The sequence below is a fragment of the Manacus candei genome, unplaced genomic scaffold (genome assembly GCF_025592945.1).
Source record: "Manacus candei isolate 608988 ecotype Guabito, Panama unplaced genomic scaffold, ASM2559294v1 h1tg000348l, whole genome shotgun sequence".
Lineage (NCBI taxonomy): Eukaryota > Metazoa > Chordata > Aves > Passeriformes > Pipridae > Manacus > Manacus candei.
This window is the reverse complement of record NW_026138396.1, coordinates 1-20278: the sequence shown is the minus strand read 5'-3', so window position 1 is coordinate 20278 and position 20278 is coordinate 1. Positions and strand designations below refer to the sequence as shown.

At 51.0% G+C, this 20278-nt stretch overlaps 2 protein-coding genes and 1 long non-coding RNA gene across 7 annotated transcripts; all 3 read left to right on the top strand.

The window, feature by feature from the left end:
- The first annotated feature begins 6678 nt into the window (after window positions 1–6678).
- On the top strand, window positions 6679–9597 carry LOC127465247 (basic salivary proline-rich protein 1-like). Its single transcript, XM_051775735.1, has 3 exons — window positions 6679–7735; window positions 8057–8943; window positions 9442–9597. The coding sequence occupies exons 1-3, from the start codon at window positions 6790–6792 to the stop codon at window positions 9496–9498; spliced, it is 1890 nt and encodes a 629-aa protein (XP_051631695.1). The 5' UTR covers window positions 6679–6789; the 3' UTR covers window positions 9499–9597.
- A 619-nt stretch (window positions 9598–10216) lies between these two features.
- Window positions 10217–19910, top strand: METTL3 (methyltransferase 3, N6-adenosine-methyltransferase complex catalytic subunit; the record flags this gene model as incomplete). Its single annotated transcript, XM_051775733.1, has 9 exons — window positions 10217–10563; window positions 11289–11602; window positions 13538–13924; window positions 14605–14780; window positions 15730–15958; window positions 17236–17423; window positions 17803–17841; window positions 18888–18996; window positions 19768–19910. Coding segments are annotated over exons 1-9 (1688 nt in total), but the record flags the coding sequence as incomplete, so codon positions are not given.
- On the top strand, window positions 16092–17215 carry LOC127465246 (uncharacterized). Of its 5 annotated transcripts, XR_007901959.1 has the most exons (5): window positions 16092–16359; window positions 16453–16483; window positions 16577–16763; window positions 16858–16981; window positions 17014–17215. It is a non-coding gene; the product is annotated as an uncharacterized LOC127465246 (long non-coding RNA). The 5 variants fall into 5 exon arrangements; XR_007901961.1 differs by lacking the exon at window positions 16453–16483 and having other exon boundaries at window positions 16639–16763; window positions 16858–17054; XR_007901960.1 differs by lacking the exon at window positions 16453–16483 and having other exon boundaries at window positions 16546–16763; window positions 16858–17054.
- Window positions 19911–20278: the final 368 nt, after the last annotated feature.

The following is a 20278-nucleotide window of genomic DNA, read 5'->3' as shown; positions in this document are numbered from 1 at the left end:
ATATATTAGTTTTTACTTTATTTATATTTTATTTTTTATATTATTTATTTTAAATTATTTATTATTTTATTAATCGTATTTTATTTATTATATTATTATATTTATACTATTTATTATTTTATTATTGTGTTTTATTTATTATATTATTCATTTTTATTGTTTATTATTTTATTTATTTTATATTACTTATTACTTTATTTATATTTCATTTCTTATTTATTTTATTAATTATTATTTTATTAATTATATTTTACTTCTTATATTATTTATTTCATATTATTTATTATTTTATTAATCGTGTTTTATTTCTTATATTACTTATTTTTATTATTTATTATATTATTTATTTTATTTTATTTATTACGTTATTTATATTTTATTTTTTTATTATTTTATTAATTGTATTTTATTTCTTATATTATTTATTTGTATTATTTATTATTTTATTTATTTTCTATTACTTTTTACTTTATTTATATTTTATTTGTCATATTATTTATTTTATATTATTTATTATTTTATTAATCGTGTTACTTTATTTATATTTTTTCTTATTTATTTTATTAATTATTATTTTATTAATTGTATTTTATTTATTGTATTATTTATTTTATATTCTTTATTATTTTATTAATTGTATTTTATTTCTTATATTATTATATTTATATTATTTATTATTTTATTAATTGTATTTTATTCCTTATATTATTTATTTTTATTATTTTTTTAATTAATAGTATTTTAATTCTTATATTATTAATTTTATATTATTTATTATTTTATTAATTGCATTTTCTTTCTTAAATTATTTTTATTATTTATTATTTTATTTCTTTTATATTGCTTATTACTTTATATTTTATTTCTTATATTATTTCTTATATAATTAATTATTTTATTAATTATATTAATATATTTTATATTAATATATTTATATTTTTATAATATTATTTTATATCATTTACATTATATTTATATTATTATTTTATATTTTATATTATTTATTATTTTATTTATTCCATTTTCTTTATTATATTATTATATTTATTATAGTATTTATTTTATACTATTTATTATTTTATTCACTATATTTTATTTATTACATCATTTATTTTTTATTATTGATTTTTTCTTATATTATTTCTTATATTATTTAATACTTCATCTATTATATTTATATTATTTATTATCTATTTTATATTATGTATTATTTTATTTATTCCATTTTCTTCATTATATTTATTGTATTGTCCTATTTATTCGATTATTAAGTTTCTTTTTATTTAATTTGTAAATTAATAAAGAAATAAATTAAAAACGATTCTTTTTACAATATTGATAAATTTTAATTTAATTTAATTTAATTTAATTTAGAAATAAATTAAAAATTATTCTATTTATGGTATTTACATCAATAAATTTTTATTTAATTTATAAATGAATTAATAAATTAATTAAGAAATAAATTAAAAACAATTCTATTTCTGGTATTTATGTTGATAAATTTTTATTTAATTTATAAATAAACTAATAAATTAATAAAGAAATAAATAAAAATTTATATTTATAGAAATACATTTTTATTTAATTCGTAAATAAATTAATAAAGAAATAATAAATAAATAAAAACAATTTTATTTCTGGTATTTATATCTTTAAATTTTTATTTCATTTATAAATGAATTAATAAATTAGTAAAGGAATAAATTAAAAATGATTCTATTTCTGGTATTTATATCTTTAAATTTTTCTTTAATTTATAAAGAAATTAATAAATTAATTAAGAAATAAATTAAAACCAATTCTATTTATTGTATTTATATCTTTAAGTTTTTATTTAATTTATAAATGAATTAATAAATTAATAAAGAAATAAATTAAAAAGAGTTCTCTTTATATTTATATAAATACATTTATATTCAACTCGTAAATAAGTTAATAAAGAAATAAAGAAATAAACTAAAAACGATTTTATTTGTGGTATTTACATCTTCAAGTCATTATTTAATTTATAAATAAGTTAATAAATTAATAAAGAAATAAATTAAAAAATTCTATTTATATTTATAGAAGTAAATTTTTATTTAATTCGGAAATAAATTAATAAAGAAATAAATTAAACCCGATTCTATTTCTGGTATTTGTATCATTAAATTTTTATTTAATTTATAAATTAGTAAATTAATAAAGAAAAAATTAAAACCAATTGTATTCGTTGCATTTATATCTTTAATTTTTTTAATTTATAAATAAATTAACAAATTAATTAAGAAATAAATTAAAACCAGATCTATTTGTGGGTTTTATACCTTTAAATTTTTATTAATAAATTAAGAAATTAATAAAGAAAAAATTTAAAACAATTCTATTTATTGTATTTATATCTTTAATTTTTTATTTAATTCGTCAATAAATTAATAAATGAACAAAGAAATAAATTTAAAACAATTCCATTTCTTGCATTTATATCTTTATTTTTTTATTTAATTCGTGAATAAATTAATAAATGAATAAAGAAATAAATTAAAAACAATTCCATTTATTGTGTCTACATCTTTAAACTTTTATTTCATTTATAAATAAATTAATAAAGAAAAAAAAAATTCTATTTATTGTATTTATATCTTTAAGTTTTTATTTCATTTATAAATAAATTAATACATAAATTAATAAATTAATTAAGAAATAAATGTAAAACAATTCCATTTATTGTGTCTACATCTTTAAACTTTTATTTCGTTTATAAATAAATTAATAAAGGAATAAAAACAATTCCATTTATTGCATTTATATCTTTAATTTTTTATTTAATTCGTGAATAAATTAATAAATGAATAAAGAAATAAATTAAAACCAATTCCATTTATTGTGTCTGTACCTTTAAATTTTTATTTCGTTTATAAATAAATTAAGAAAGAAACAAAAAAAAATTCCGTTTATTTTATTCATATCTTTAATTTTTTATTTAATTTATAAATAAATTAATACATAAATTAATAAATTAATAAAGAAATAAATGTAAAACAATTCTCTGTATTGTGTCTGTATAAATACATTTTTATTTCATTTATAAATAAATTAATAAAGAAAGAAATAAAAACAATTCCATTTATTGCATTTATATCTTTAATTTTTTATTTAATTCGTGAATAAATTAATAAATGAATAAAGAAATAAATTAAAACCAATTCCATTTCTTGTGTCTGTACCTTTAAATTTTTATTTCGTTTATAAATAAATTAATAAAGAAACAAAAAAAAATTCCGTTTATTTTATTCATATCTTTAATTTTTTATTGAATTTATAAATAAATTAATAAAGAAACAAAGAAATAAATTAAAAACAATTCCATTTATTGCATTCACATCTTTCAATTTTTATTTCATTTATAAATAAATTAATAAATGAATAAAAAACAATTCCATTTATTGCATTTACATCTTTAAATTTTTATTTCATTTATAAATAAACGAATAAAGAAATGATTCAAAGACACGACCCCGCCCCGAGACCCCCCAAAAACCCCCTCAGGGACCCCCCAAAAACCCCAAAATCCCCCCAAAATTCCCCCAAAATTCCTCCCAAACCCCCTCAGGGACCCCCCAAAAATTCCTTCGGGGACCCCCCAAATTCCCCCAAATCCCCCGAAACCCCCTCAGGGACCCCCCAAAACCCTTCAGAGACCCCAAAAATCCCCCCCAACCCCCCCCAAATCTCCCCAAAACCCCCCAAATTCCCCCAAAACCCCCTCAGGGACCCCCAAAATCCCCCAAATTCCCCCCAAACCCCCCCAAATTCCCTCCAACCCCCCCCCAAAACCCTTCAGAGACCCCAAAAATCTCCCCCCAAACCCCCCGAATTCCCCCAAATTCCCCCAAAATCCCCCAAAATCCCCCCAAAATCCCCCAAATTCCCCCCAAAATCCCTCAAATCTCCCCCCAACCCCCTCAGGGACCCCCCAAAATCCCCCAAATTCCCCCCAAAATCCCCCAAATCTCCCCAAATTCTCCTCAAACCCCCTCAGAGACCCCCCAAAATCCCCCAAATTCCCCCTAAACCCCCTCAGGGACCCTCAAAACCCCCCGAATTCCCCCAAATTTCCCCCGAATTCCCCCCAGTTCCCCCTCAGAGATCCCCAAATCCCCCTCAGGGACCCTCAAAATCCCCCAAATCCCCCAAATTCCCCCCAAACCCCCTCAGGGACCCCCAAATTCCCCCCTAATTCCCCCCAAACACCCCAAATTTCCCCCAAATTCCCCCCCAATCTCCCCCAAATTCCCCCCCAAACCCCCTCAGAGACCCCTAATCCCCCCCAAATTCCCCCAAACCCCCCCAAATCTCCCCCAAACCTCCTCAGAGACCCCCAAATTCTCCCCAAATTCCCCCAAAACCCCCCAAAACCCCCTCAGGGACCCTCAAAATCCCCCAAATTCCCCCCAAATTCCCCCAAATTCCCCCCTAAATCCCCCCCAAAACCCCCTCAGGGACCCCCAAAATCCCCCAAATTCCCCCAAAACCCCCCAAATTCCCCCCTAAATCCCCCAAATTCCCTCCAAATTCCCCCCAACCCCCTCAGAGACCCCCAAATTCCCCCCCAAATCCCCCAAATTCCCCCAAAACCCCCTCAGGGACCCTCAAAACCCCCAAATTGCCCCCAACCCCCCCAAAATCCCCCAAACCCACCTAAAACCCCCTCAGGGACCCCCAAAACCCCCCAAATTCCCCCCAAATTCCCCCCCAACCCCCCCGCGGTGACGTCACCCCCCTGTCGCGACAGTGACGTCACTTCCCGCCCCCTCCCCCCCCCTTTTCCTGCCGGGGGCAGTGGGGGAGGGGCGCAGGGACCCCCCCCCTCCCCCCCCCCGAGCCATGAGCGAGCCCGGAGGTGAGAAAAGGGACCCGAAACCCCCCGAATTCACCCCAAAAACCGCCCCGGGGGGGCGAGGGGGGGTTTGGGCCGAAAAAAGGGGATTTTGGGGCGGGAAAAACCAAAAATATCGGTTTTAGGGAAAAGGGGATTTTTGGGGGGAAAAGCGGAGATTTTGGGGAAAAAAAAAATCGGGTTTGGGGGAAAAATGGGATTTTTTTGGGGGAAAAAAACCCCCCGGGTTTGGGGGAGAAAACGGGGATTTTTGGGGGAAAAATGGGATTTTTTTGGGGGGGGAAAAATGGGATTTTTTTTGGGGGGGGAAAGGGATTTTTTGGGGAAAAAAGGGGATTTTTTGCGGAAAAAAACCCCCCCGGGTTTGGGGGAGAAACGGGGATTTTTGGGGGGGGAAAAAATGGGATTTTTTTGGGAAAAAAAACCCCGGGTTTGGGGGAAAAACGGGGATTTTTGGGGGTGGAAAATGGGATTTCTGTGGGGGGAAACGGGATTTTTTTGGGGGGAGAAAACCGGAGATTTTGGGGGGAAAAAAATGGGATTTGGAGGAAAAATAAGTATTTTTGGGGGGGGGGGGAATGAGAGATTTTTTGGGGGGGAAATCGGGATTTTTTGGGGGGGGGGAAAGGGGGATTTTGGGGGAAAAAAAGGGGATTTGGGGCAGAAAACGGGGATTTTGGGGGAAAAAGGGGAATTTTGGGGGAAAAAGGGGGATTTTGGGGGGAAAAAGGGGGATTTTTGGAGCTGAAATGGGATTTTTGGGGTTGTTAAAGGTTTTTTTTTTGGGGGGGGGGGATCGGATTTGGGGGAAAAATGGTGATTTTTGGGGAGAAAAATCAGATTTTGGGGCAAAAAAAATAGGGATTTTTTTTGGGGGGGGGAGAAGGGGGGTTTTGGGGAGAAAAGCAGATTTTGGGGGGGAAATGGGGATTTTTGGGGGGGAAAATGGGATTTTTTTGAGGGAAAAAAGGGATTTTTGGGGGAGAAAAAAGGGATTTTTTGGGGGGAAAAGGGATTTTTTGGGAGGAAATGGGGATTTTTGGGGGAAAAAAGGGATTTTTGGGGAAGAAAAAAGGGATTTTTTTTGGGGGGTAAAAGCTGGGATTCGGGGGAATGACGGGGATTTTGGGGAAATAAAGGGAGATTTTGGGGAATAATGAGGGTTTTTGAGGGAAAATGGGGGGGTTAGGAGAGGAAAATGGGGATTTCTGAGGGGAAAATGGGGCAGTTTGGGGGAAAAAGGATTTTGGGGGGTGGATAAAAATAATTTTGGGGCGAATAATGGCAATTTTGGGGTAATAACCCGGATTTGGGGGCGAATAATTATAATTTTGGGATGATTAATGGTAATTTGGGGGTGAATAATGATAATTTTTGGGTAAATAATGATAATTTTGGGGTAATAACCCGGATTTGGGGGCGAATAATTATCATTTTGGGATGATTAATGATAATTTTGGGGTGAATAATGGTAATTTTGGGGTAAATAATGGTAATTTTGGGGTAAATAATGGTAATTTTGGGGGGAATAATGATAATTTTGGGGTAATAACCCTGATTTCGGGACGAATAATTATAATTTTGGGGTGAATAATGACAATTTTGGGGCGAATAATGACAATTTTTGGGTAGTAACCCTGATTTTGGGGTGAATAATGACAATTTTGGGGTAATAACCCCAATTTTGGGGCGAAACCCCCCAATTTCGGGTCTCTAAACCCTCCCGTTTCTCTCTCTCTCTCTCTCCCCCTCCCCCTCCCCAGCCCCCGCCGCCCCCTCCCCGCCCCTCCCCCGTCGCCCCCTCCCCCCCTGCCCCGCCCGGCCCCGCCCCGGCCCCGCCGGCCCCGCCCGAGCTGCGGCTCATCCTGGAGGAGCTCCGGCAGCTGCGGCAGCGGCAGCTGCTCCAGATGCAGCTCACCCAGGACATCTGCCGCCAGCTCCTGCTCCTGGGGGCCCTCGACCACCCCCCCCCGGGCCCCCCAGAAGCCCCCGCCCCGCCCCCACCTCCTGCTCTTCCCGCCCTTCCCCAAAGCGCCGCGCGCCGGCATCGCCGTGGCCTTGGCGTCCACCCTGGACCCCGTGGCCGTGCTGGGCTCGGCGTTGGGCTCGGCGGCTTCCTTGGGGTCGACGTTGGGCTCGGCGGCTTCGTTGGGTCCAAAGTTGGGTTCGGCGTCAACGTTGGGCCCAACGTTGGGTTCGGCGTCTTCGTTGGGCCCAACGTTGGGTTCGGCGTCAACGTTGGGGTCAACGTTGGGCTCGGCATCTTCACTGGGCCCAACTTTGGGTTCAGCGTCTTCGTTGGGTCCGAAGTTGGGTTCAACGTCTTCGTTGGGCCCGAAGTTGGGTTCAACGTCTTCGTTGGGCCCAAAGTTGGGTTCAGCGTCTTCGTTGGGCCCAACTTTGAGTTCAGCATCGACGTTGGGTCCAAAGTTGGGTTCAACATCTTCGTTGGGTCCGAAGTTGGGTTCAACGTCATCACTGGGCCCAAAGTTGGGTTCAACCTCAACGTTGGGCCAGGCGGCGTCATCGTTGGGTCCGACGCCGCCGTCGTTGGGTTCGGCGCCATCGTTGGGCTCAGGGTTGGGTTCGACGCCGCCGCTGGGCCCCCCGTTGGGTTCCCCGCCCCTGGCGGGCCGGCACGGCTGCGGGTTCTGCGGGAAGCCGTTCGGCAGCGCCAGCGCGCGGCAGATCCACCTGCGCTCGCACACCGGGGAGCGGCCCTTCCGCTGCGACCTCTGCGGCGGCCGCTTCACCACCCGCGGCAACCTCAAGGTGCACCTGCGGCGCCACCGCCAGAAGGGCCCGGCCGAGCGACGCGCCGGCGACGCCGAGACGGAGGGCGGGGCGGCGGAGGTGGGCAGGGTCGAGAAGGGGGGTGAGGGGTCATTGGGGGGGGGGGGGCGGTGGGTCAGGGTTGGGTCAGTGGGTCAAAGTTGGGTCAACGGGTCATTGGGGGGTCAATGGGTTGAGGTTGGGGGGTCAACGGGTCAAGTTGGGGGTCAACGGGTCAAGGTTGGGTCAATGGGTCATTGGGGGGGTCAATGGGTTGAGGATGGGGGTCAACGGTCAAGGTTGAGTCAATGGGTCATTGGGGGGTCAATGGGTCAAGTTGGGGGTCAAGAGGTCAAGTTGGGGGTCGCCGGCTCAAAACGTCTCCGTGTTCCCCCCCCTCAGGTCAACGGCGCCCCCCAGCTGGTGGCCACGCCCACCCTGCCCGTGGCCACGCCCACCACGCCAATCCCCACCATCTCCGTGACCACGCCCACCCCGCCGATGGCCACGCCCACCCCGTCGATGGTCACGCCCAGCTCGCAAATGGCCACGCCCACCCCGCTGGCAGGCCCCGCCCCCTTCCCCGGCAGGCCCCTCCCCCCGGGCGACGAGAACGCCCCTCCCCCCCGCCCCGCCCCCCCCGCCGCCCGTGGCCCCGGAACGGCCCCAAATTCCGGGACCCCGACCCCAAATCCCGGGATCGCGGCGGCTCCGAGACCTCCAAGCTGCAGGAGCTGGTGGAGAAGTTGGAATTCCGGCCCTGCTGCCCCTCCCCCCCCACCTGCCACGGGAGGGGGAGGGGCGGAGGCGCCGGGGCCTCCGGGGCCGGAAATTCCCAAATTTTGGGGGGAAATCCCCAAATTTTGGGTGGGAACTCCCCGGTTTTGGATGGGAACTCCCTGGTTTTGGGCGAGAATTCCTCGATTTCGGGCGGGAATTCCTCGATTTTGGGCAGAAATTCCCCAATTTTGGGTGCGAATTCCTCGATTTTGGGCAGAAATTCTCCAGTTTTGGGCAGAAATTCCCCAATTTTGGGCAGAAATTCCCCCGTTTTGGGCGGGAATTCCCCGATTTTGGGCGGGAATTCCTCGGGTTTGGGTGAGAATTCCCCGGTTCCGGGGGGGCCCCGCCGGTGCCGGGTGTGTGGGCGGGGTCGGGCCCCCCAAAATCCGCCCCCGAAATTGGGGGAAGAGGAGGAAGAGGAGGAGGAGGAAGAGGAAGAAGAAACGGGGGGGTCGGACCCCCCAGAGGCGCCGGGAGAGCCCGAAAACCGGGAGGGAGGAGGGGAGGTGAGGGGGGGACCCTGAAATTTGGGATGTTTTGGGGGGTCTTGGGGTGGGGAGACCCCAAAATTGGGATGTTTTGGGGGGTCTTGGGGTGGGGAGACCCCAAAATTGGGGGAGTTTGGGGTGGAGAGACCCCAAAATTGGGGTGTTTTGGGGGGTCTTGGGGTGGAGGGACCCCAAAATTGGGGGAGGTTGGGGTGGAGTGACCCCAAAATTGGGCGGGTTTAGGGTGGAGGGACCCCGAAATTGGGGGGTTTGAGGGGTCTTGGGGTGAGGAAGCCCCAAAACTGAGGGGTTTGGGGTGAGAAGACCCCAAAATTGGGGTGGTTTGAGATGGAGGAGCCCCAAAAACGGGGGGGAGGGGGGTTTGGGGAGTCTTGGGATGGGGAGACCTTAAATTTGGGGGGGTTTGAGGCGGAGGGGGAGAATTTTGGGGGGGGTTTTGGGGACCCCCTGCCAAGGCACTGACCTGACCCCCCCCACCCCTTTTTGTCCCCTCAGGTGCCCCCGAAGCGGACCCCGACCCCCGAAATCGTGGGAGAGGAGGAGAAGAAGTAGATTTTTAGGGGGAAACCCCAAAATCCCCCCCTTGAGGCCCCCAAACCCCTTCAGCCCCCCCCCCCCCCGGACGTGTAGAGACCAATTAAAGCCCTTTCTGACCCCTCCCGGCTCCTGCCTGTGATTTGAGGGGCAGCGAGGGATTGGGGGGAGCCCCCCCCTAAAAAAGAGGACCCTAAAAAACGAGGGAAATCCCCCAAAATTGACGTTTTTCCCCTCGGAAAAAAAAAATTCCCGGGCTCGCAAAATGGCGGCGGTTGCCATGGAAACCGCGTGAGCGTGACCAGCGCGCAAAATGGCGGCCGGTTGCCGCGGCAACCGCGAAGGCGCGGGAACAGCTCGGTTTGAAAATGGCGGCCGTTGCCGTGGAAACCGAGCGGGCGGGGGAGGAGGGGGCAGTGCCGGCCCGCCAAAATCGGCGGCGGTTGCCATGGAAACTGGGGGGGGGACGACGGGACTGACAGCTCCCCAAAAATTGGCGGCGGTTGCCATGGAAAACCACGGGGGGGGGGGGGGGGGGAAGCGCCGGCTCCCCCCAAAAAACGGCGGCGGTTGCCGCGGCAACGGCGAGGCGGGACCTGCCCGCGGCCAAAATGGCGGCGGTTGCCGTGGAAACCGAGGGGGGGGGGAGGAGAAGCGCTGCCCTCAGTCAAGATGGCGGCGGTTGCCGTGGAAACCGAGTGGGGGGGAGGAGAAGCGCTGCCCTCAGTCAAGATGGCGGCGGTTGCCGTGGAAACCGAGTGGGGGGGAGAAGCGCTGCCCTCACTCAAGATGGCGGACGTTGCCATAGGGATCGCACTGGCGCCCTCACCCAAGATGGCGCCGGCGGCCTCCCCCGCACCGGAAGCAGTTTCCGTTTCCGGTTCCGGCGGCGGTGGCGGCGCGGCCCGGGCCGCGGGTCTCGGGTGCCGGTTCCCGCTCGCTCCGTCGCTGTCGGGGCCCTGTCGCGACATTTGGGGACGATGTCGGACACGTGGAGCTCGATCCAGGCGCACAAGAAGCAGCTCGACTCGCTCCGCGAGCGGCTCCAGCGCCGCCGGAAGCAGGACCCGCTGGGCGGGGCGGGTAAAGGGAGCCGCTGATGAGGGGCGGGCGCTAATTAAGGGGGTGGGGGGGTGTGAGGGGTTAATGAGGGGTCGGGGGGTTAATTAGGGGTCAGGGGTTAATGAGGGGTCGGGGGTGGTTAATTGGGGGTAGGGGTTAATTAGGGGCTGGGGGTTAATTAGGGGGACAAGGAGGGGTTGATAGGGGTCGAGGGGGGGAGTGTCTGGGGTTAATTAGGGGGGGCAAGGGTTAATTAAGGGCTGGGGGTAAATTAGGGGGTGAAGGGGGGGTTTAATTGGGGGTCAGGGGTTAATTAGGGGTCAGGGGTTAATTGGGGGGTCAGGGGTTAATTGGGGGGTCAGGGGAGGGGTTAATTAGGGCGACAAGGGTGGGTTAATTAGGAGGGTCAGGGGTTCATTAAGGGCTGGAGGTTAATTAGGGGCTCAAAGGAGGGTTTAATGGTGGCAGTCAGGGGTTAATTAGGTCAGGAGTTAATTAAGGGCTAGGCATTAATTAAGGGGTCAGAGGAGGGTTTAATGGAGGAGGTCAGCGGTTAGTTATCGAGGTCAAGGGTTAATTAAGGGTTGGGGTTAATTAGGGAGTCAAGGGGGGTTAATTAAGGGGTCAGAGGAGGGTTTAAGGGGGGGAGGTCAGGCATTAATTAGCGCTCAGAGCTTAATTACCATGTGGTGGCGGCAGCTTAATTAGGGCTCCAAAGTGCTAATTAGCGCTAATTAACCCCGCAGCCCCCGCCCATGACCTCTCCCTGTCGGCCCCGCCCCGCACCTCCAGCCCCGCCCCCTCCGCCGGAAGCCCCGCCCTCTGCTCCGCCCCGGGAGGCCCCTCCCCCTCCGCCGCCCTGGGGGGCGTGGCCGCGGGAGGCCCCGCCTCCCCTCATTGTGGAGGAGGGGGCGTGGCCTCCGAGGGCGTGTCCGGAGGTGGGGGCGGGGAGGGGGCGGGGCCGGACCCGGCGCTGGAGCGGCGCCTCCTGCTGCTGCTGTCGGACCTGGCGCTGCCCCTCCCCCGCGACGCCGCCGCCCTCTGCGCCGCCCTCCAGCAGGTGAGGTACACCTGGGGACACCTGGGCATACCTGGGCACACCTGGGGACACCTGGGCACACCTGGGGACACCTGGGTACACCTGAGATACACCTGGGCACACCTGGGGACACCTGGGATACACCTGGGCACACCTGGGTACACCTGGGTACACCTGGGTACACCTGGGTACATCTGAGATACACCTGGGTACACCTGGGTACATCTGAGATACACCTGGGCACACCTGGGGACACCTGGGCACACCTGGGTACACCTGGGTACATCTGAGATACACCTGGGTACACCTGGGTACATCTGAGATACACCTGGGTACACCTGGGCACAGCTGGGATACACCTGGGTACACCTGGGTACACCTGGGGTACACCTGGGTACACCTGGGCACAGCTGGGCACACCTGGGTACACCTGGGTACACCTGGGGTACACCTGGGGTACACCTGGGTACTCCTGGATACACCTGGGTACACCTGGGGTACACCTGGGGTACACCTGAGATACACCTGGGCACACCTGGGGACACCTGGGCACACCTGGGTACACCTGGGTACATCTGAGATACACCTGGGTACACCTGGGTACACCTGGGATACACCTGGGCACAGCTGGGATACACCTGGGTACACCTGGGTACACCTGGATACACCTGGGATACAGCTGGGTACAGCTGGGTACACCTGGGGTACACCTGGGTACACCTGGGATACACCTGGGATACACCTGGGTACACCTGGGCACACCTGGGCACACCTGGGCACACCTGGATACACCTGGGTACAGCTGGGGCACACCTGGGGTACACCTGGGGTACACCTGGGATACACCTGGGTACACCTGGGCACACCTGGATACACCTGGGTACACCTGGGGACACCTGGGATACACCTGGGCACACCTGGGATACACCTGGGCACACCTGGGATATACCTGGGTACACCTGGGGTACACCTGGGATACACCTGGGTACACCTGAGATACACCTGGGCACACCTGGGTACACCTGGGTACACCTGGGATACACCTGGGTACACCTGGGGTACACCTGGGCAGACCTGGGATACACCTGGGTACACCTGGGCACACCTGGGTACACCTGGGATACACCTGGGTACACCTGGGATACACCTGGGATACACCTGGGCACACCTGGGATATACCTGGGTACACCTGGGGTACACCTGGGATACACCTGGGTACACCTGAGATACACCTGGGCACACCTGGGTACACCTGGGCATACCTGGGTACACCTGGGTACACCTGGGCACACCTGGGCACACCTGGGGACACCTGGGTACACCTGGGATACACCTGGGTACACCTGGGGTACACCTGGGCACACCTGGGATACACCTGGGTACGCCTGGGCACACCTGGGCACACCTGGGCACACCTGGGATACACCTGGGGACACCTGGGTACACCTGGGGACACCTGGGATACACCTGGGCACACCTGGGTACACCTGGGGTACACCTGGGCACACCTGGGATACACCTGGGTACACCTGGGCCACGCCCATACCTGGGCACACCTGGGCACACCCCCCACATCCCCCCCCAGGTGTGCTCAGGTGCCCCCCAGGTGTCTCCCAACCCCCCCCAGTTGCCCCCAGGTGACTCCCAGACCCCCGAGATCCCCCCAGGTGTGCTCAGGTGCCCCCAGGTGACTCCCAGACCCCCCCAGGTGACTCCCAGGTGACTCCCAGACCCCCCCAGGTGACTCCCAGACCCCCCCAGGTGTGCTCAGGTGCCCCCCAGGTGACTCCCAGACCCCCCCAGTTGCCCCCAGGTGACTCCCAGACGCCCCCAGGTGTGCTGAGGTGCCCCCCAGGTGTGCTCAGGTGCCCCCAGGTGACTCCCAGATCCCCCCAGTTGCCCCCCAGGTGACTCCCAGGTACCCCCAGGTGACCCCCCCGTCCCGTCCCCCGGCAGGGCTCGGCCCCGGCCCCGCCCGCGGCGTGGGTGGAGAGCCTCCTGCAGAAGTTCGCGGCGCAGGAGCTGATCGAGGTGCGCCGGGGGCTCCTCCCCGACGGCCCCACCCTGGTCACCTTCGCCGACCACGCCAAGCTGGCCGCCATGACCGGCCTGGTGGGCGGGGCCTCCCCCCCCTCCTCCGGCCGCAAGCGCGGCCACGCCCGCCCCGAGGAGGAAGGGGAGGGGGGCGGGGCCGGCGGGGAAGGGGGCGGGGCGCCGGGGGGCGAGGGGAAGGAGGCGAAGCGGTGGCGCCGGGCGACGGCGGCGTCGGCGGCGTCCGACGTGGACCTGGAGATCGAGAGCCTGCTCAGCCAGCAGAGCACCAAGGAGCAGCAGAGCAAGAAGGTGGGCGGGGCCGAGGGGTGGTGGGCGGGGCTGTGGGGTGGTGGGCGGGGCTGTGGGGTGGTGGGCGGGGCTGTGGGGTGGTGGGCGGGGCTGTGGGGCGGTGGGTGGGGCGACAGGGAGGTGGGCGGGGCCGTGAGACGGTGAAGGACGTGGAGGTTCCTCGAGGGTTTTGGGGCGCCAAGATGGCGGAGGGGGAGATTGGGGGGACCCCCAAGGTGGTTTTGGGTCGCCCCAAGATAGTTTTGGGCATCCTAAGACAGTTTTGGTTGCCCCAAGATAATTTTGGTTGCCCCAAGACAGTTTTGGTTGCCCCAAGATAATTTTGGTTGCCCCAAGACAGTTTTGGTTGCCCCAAGGTAGTATTGGTTGCCCAAGATACTTTTGGTTGCCCCAAGATAATTTTGGCCACCCCAAGATAATTTTGGTTGCCCCAAGACAGTTTTGTTTGCCCCAAGGTAGTATTGGTTGCCCAAGATGATTTTTGGTTGCCCCAAGACAGGTTTGGGCACCCCAAGATAATTTTGGTTGCCCCAAGATATTTTGGGCACCCCAAGATAGTTTTGGTTGCCCAAGATGCTTTTTGGTTGCCCCAAGATAGTTTTGGGCACCCCAAGATAATTTTGGTTGCCCAAAGGAGCGTTTTGGTGGCCCCAAGGTGTTTTTTTTGGGTGCCCCCCCAGGTGAGCCAGGAGATCCTGGAGCTGCTCAACACGACGACGGCCAAGGAGCAGTCGATCGTGGAGAAGTTCCGCTCGCGGGGGCGGGCGCAGGTGCAGGAGTTCTGCGACCACGGCACCAAGGAGGAGTGCGTCAAGGCCTCGGGCGCCGAGCGGCCCTGCCGGAAGCTCCACTTCCGGTCAGTCCCCGGGGTCAGGATTTTGGGGACGTTCTCCGTGGTTTTGGGGGTTTTTTCCATCCTCTTCGCTCTTCTCTGCTTTTGGTTTTCCGTCTCTGACCCGGGGTCTTCGTCCCTGGTTCCGTGGTCTTCATCCATCTCTCCACGTTCTCCTCTTCCATCCATGAGCTCGGGGTCTTCACTCCATGTTTTTTGTCTTCTCATGTTCTCCTCTTCCATCCATGACCTCGTGGTCTTCATCACTCCATGTCTTCCTCCTCTATCTCCTCATGTTCTCCTCTTCCATCCACGACCTCGTGGTCTTCATCACTCCATGTGTTCCTCTTCCATCTCCTCATGTTCTCCTTTTCCATCCACGACCTCGGGGTCTTTATCACTCCATGTGTTCCTCTTCCATCTCCTCATGTTCTCCTCTTCCATCCATGACCTCGTGGTCTTCATCACTCCATGTCTTCCTCCTCCATCTCCTCACGTTCTTCTCCTCCATCCACGATCCCGTGCTCTTCCTCCACGAGTTCCTGGTCTTCATCAATCCGTGGTCTTCCTCCACGTTCTCCTGTTCTCCATCCATCCATCACTCCATGTCTTCCTCCTCCATCTCCTCACGTTCTCCTTCCCCATCCATGACCCCACGCTCTTCGTCGCTCCATGTCTTTGTCCTCCATCTCCTCACGTTCTCCTTCCCCATCCATGACCCCGCGCTCTTCATCGCACGGTGTCTTTGTCCTCCATCTCCTCACGTTCTCCTTCCCCATCCATGACCCCACGCTCTTCATCACTCCGTGTCTTTGTCCTCCATCTCCTCACGTTCTCCTTCTTCCATCCATGACCCCGCGCTCTTCGTCGCTCCGTGTCTTTGTCCTCCATCTCCTCACGTTCTCCTTCCTCCGTGGCTCCTCTTCCTCCCTCCACGTTCTTCCTCCATCGTCTCCCAACACCCCCCCCGCAGGCGGATCATCAACAAGCACACGGACGAGTCCCTGGGCGACTGCTCCTTCCTCAACACCTGCTTCCACATGGACACCTGCAAGTACGTCCACTACGAGATCGACGCCTGCGCCGCCTCCTCGCCGCCGCTCAGCCCGGCCCGCGCCCGGCCCCGCGACCGCAGCCCCCCGCCCGACCTGCCCCGCGGGCCCCCCGCCGACGCCGGCGCCGACCGCCTCTTCCCCCCGCAGGTACCCCTTCCAAAAACGGGGATTTTTGGGCGATTCCCTCGCCTTCCCCGTGGTTTCGAGGCGGTTCTCTCGCTTCCCGCCGTTTTTCAGGCTATTCCCTCGTTTCCTGCCACCTTTGAGGTGATTTTCCTGTTTCCCGCCGTTTTCTGAGTCAATCCCCTCGTATCCCACCGGTTTTTTTAGGCATTTCCCCCATTTCCAGTCATTTAACGAAGTAATTGCTTTATTTCCCGCCGTTTCCCGAGTCAACGCTCTCACATCCCACCATTTTATGAATCCATCCCTTCACATTCCCCCATTTTCTGAGGTCATTCCCCTCGTTTCCAACCATTTTCTGAAGCACCTCTTTTATTTCCCACCGTTTTCTGAGGCGATCCCCTCATTTCCCACCATTTTCTGAGGTGATTTTGTTATTTCCCGCCATTTCCTGAGCCAATCCCCTCGTTTCCCACCATTTTCTGAGGCAACTTTCTTATTTCCCGCCATTTTCTGAGGGGATTCCCTCATTTCCCGCCATTTTCTGAGGTGATTTTGTTATTTCCCACCATTTTCTGAGGCAATTCCCTCGTTTCCCACCATTTTCTGAGGGGATCTCCTCGTTTCCCACCATTTCCTGAGGCGATTTTGTTATTTCCCACCATTTCCTGAGGTGATTTTGTTATTTCCCGCCATTTCCTGAGGCGATCCCCTCATTTCCCGCCATTTTCTGAGGCAATTTTGTTATTTCCCGCCATTTTCTGAGGGGATCCCCTCATATTCCACCATTTTTTGAGGTGAATCCCCTCATTTCCCGCCATTTTCTGAGGTGATTTTGTTATTTCCCGCCATTTTCCTGAGGCGATCCCCTCCTTTCCCGCCATTTCCTGACGCGATTTTGTTATTTCCCTCCATTTTCTGAGGCGATTTTGTTATTTCCCGCCATTTTCTGAGGGGATCCCCTCATATTCCACCATTTTCTGAGGCGATCCCCTCATTTCCCGCCATTTTCTGAGGCGATTTTGTTATTTCCCGCCATTTCCTGAGGTGATTTTGTTATTTCCCGCCATTTTCCTGAGGCGATCCCCTCATTTCCCGCCATTTTCTGAGGTGATTTTGTTATTTCCTGCCATTTTCCTGAGGCGATCCCCTCCTTTCCCGCCATTTCCTGAGGCGATCCCCTCACCCCTCCCCGGATCCGCTCCCTCCATTTCACGCCCGGTCCCTGCTCTCCCACAACCCCCTCCCTTCTCATTTTTCCCCCCGTTTTTCCCCCATTTTCCCCCCGGTTTTCCCCGCAGTGGATCTGCTGCGACATCCGCTACCTGGACGTGTCCATCCTGGGCAAGTTCGCCGTGGTCATGGCGGACCCGCCCTGGGACATCCACATGGAGCTGCCCTACGGGACCCTGACGGACGACGAGATGCGGCGCCTCAACATCCCCGTCCTGCAGGACGAGGGATTCCTCTTCCTATGGGTCACCGGCAGGTCAGGCCCCAAAAACCCCTCGGGGATCCCAAAAACCCTTCAGGGGTCCCAAAAACCCCTCAGGGGTCCCAAAAAACCCTCAGGAATCCCAAAAACCCCTCAGGGGTCCCAAAAACCCCTCAGGGATCCCAAAAACCCCTCAGGGAACCCAAAACCCCCTCAGGAGTCCCAAAACTCCTCAGGGGTCCCAAAAACCCCTCAGGGATCCCAAAAACCCCTCAGGGAACCCAAAACCCCCTCAGGAGTCCCAAAACTCCTCAGGGATCCCAAAAACCCCTCGGGGATATCAGAAATCTCTCAGGGATCCCAAAAACCCCTCAGGGGTCCCAAAAACGCCTCAGGGATCCCCCCCAAGCCCCCATTTCTCCCTCTCTTGCAGGGCCATGGAGCTGGGCCGCGAGTGCCTCAACCTCTGGGGGTGAGTGAGTTTTGGGGGGGGGGGTCTCCCCTCTCCAATTCCCCCCCACACCCCAAAAACCCACCCCAGGACCCCAAAAATCTCCCTTTCTGGAGCCCCCACACCCCCAAAACCCACCCCAGGACCCCAAATCTCCCCTCTATGGGGTCCTGTCCCCCCAAAAACCCACCCCAGGACCCCCAAATCCCCCTTTCTGGAGCCCCCACACCCCCAAAAACCCACCCCAAGACACCGAAAACCCCCTTTATGGAGCCCCCGCACCCCAAAAACCCACCCCAGGACCCCAAAACCTCTCTCTATGGGATCCTACCCCCCAAAAAACCCACCCCAGGACCCCCAAAACCCCCTTTATGGAGCCCCCACACCCCAAAAACCCACCCCAGGACCCAAAAACCTCTCTCTATGGGGTCCTGACTCTCCAAAAACCCACCCCAAGACCCCCAAAACCCCCTTTTATGGAGCCCCCACACCCCAAAAACCCATCCCAGGACCCCCAAATCTCCCTTTATGGGATCCTACCCCCCCAAAAACCCACCCCAGGACCCCCAAATCCCCCTTTCTGGAACCCCCACAACCCAAAAACCCACCCCAGGACCCCCAAATCCCCCTTTCTGGAACCCCCACAACCCAAAAACCCACCGCAGGACCCCCAAAACCCCCCTCTATGGGATCCTACCCCCCCAAAAACCCACCCCAGGACCCCCAAAACCCCCCTCTATGGGATCCTACCCCCCAAAAACCCACCCCAAGACCCCAAAACCCCCTTTCTGGAGCCCCCACACCCCCAAAACCCACCCCAGGACCCCAAATCCCCCCTGTATGGGATCCTATCCCCCCAAAAACCCACCCCAGGACCCCCAAATCCCCCTTTTTGGAGCCCCCACACCCCCAAAACCCACCCCAGGACCCCCAAATCCCCCTTTCTGGAGCCCCCGCACCCCAAAATCGCCCTCTATGTAGTCCTGACCCCCCAAATCCCCCCTGGGACCCCCCAATCTCCCCCTGGGACCCCCCAAAACCTCCCCCAAACCCCCCCGACCCCGCAGGTACGAGCGCGTGGACGAGATCATCTGGGTGAAGACGAACCAGCTGCAGAGGATCATCCGCACGGGCCGCACGGGCCACTGGCTCAACCACGGCAAGGAGCACTGCCTGGTACCCCAAAAATCGGGGGGGCCCCCCAAAAAAAACCCCACCCGGCACCCCCCTGGTACCCCGAAATCCGGGGGGGCCCAAAAAACCCCCCCTGGGGGGGGGGCAGGACTCCACAAAGGGGGATTTGGGGGTGTGGGGGCTCCGTGAAGGGGGGTTTGGGGGTCCTGGGGTGGGTTTTGGGGGGATCAGGACCCCATAGAGAGGGGTTTTGGGGTCCTGGGGTGGGGTTTTGGGGTGTGGGGGCTCCATAAAGGGGGATTTGGGGGTCCTGGGGTGGGATTTTGGGGGGTCAGGACCCCATAAAGGGGGATTTGGGGGTTCTAGGGTGGGTTTTTGGGGGGTCAGGACCCCATAGAAAGGGGTTTTGGGGGTCCTGGAGTGGGGTTTTGGGGTGTGGGGGCTCCATAAATGGCAATTTTGGGGTGTAGGGGCTCCATAAAGGGGGGATTTGGGGGTCCTGGGGTGGGTTTTTGGGGGGTCAGGACCCCATAGAAAAGGGTTTTGGGGGTCCTGGGGTGGATTTTTGGGGTATCAGGGCTCCATAAAGGGAGATTTTTGGGGTCCTGGGGTGGGTTTTTGGGGGGGTCAGGACCCCATAAAGGGGAATTTGGGGGTCCTGGGGTGGTTTTTGGGGTATCAGGGCCCCATAAAAGAAGATTTTTGGGGTCCTGGGGTGGTTTTTGGGGCAAAAATGGGGTCATAAAGGGCTTTTTTGGGGTCCCGGGGTGTTTTTTGGGGTCTCATCCCCCCCAAAAGTTGCCCCTGTCGCAGGTGGGGGTGAAGGGGAACCCCCAAGGCTTCAACCGGGGCCTGGACTGCGACGTGATTGTGGCCGAGGTGAGACCCCGACCCCGAAACCGGGCGGTTTGGACCCAAAAACGGGGGAAAAGGAGGGAACTGCCTCAGAAAATGGGGTAAAAATGAGGGAATTGTGTCAGAAAATGGGAAAAAGGAGGGAATTGTGTCAGAAAATGGGAAAAAGGAGGGAATTGCCTCAGAAAATGGGGTAAAAATGAGGGAATTGTGTCAGAAAATGGGAAAAAGGAGGGAATTGTGTCAGAAAATGGGAAAAAGGAGGGAATTGCCTCAGAAAATGGGGTAAAAATGAGGGAATTGTGTCAGAAAATGGGGTAAAAATGAGAGAATTGTGTCAGAAAATGGGAAAAAGGAGGGAATTGCCTCAGAAAATGGGGTAAAAATGAGGGAGTTACCTCAGAAAATGGGGTAAAAATGAGGGAATTGTGTCAGAAAATGGGGTAAAAATGAGGGAATTGTGTCAGAA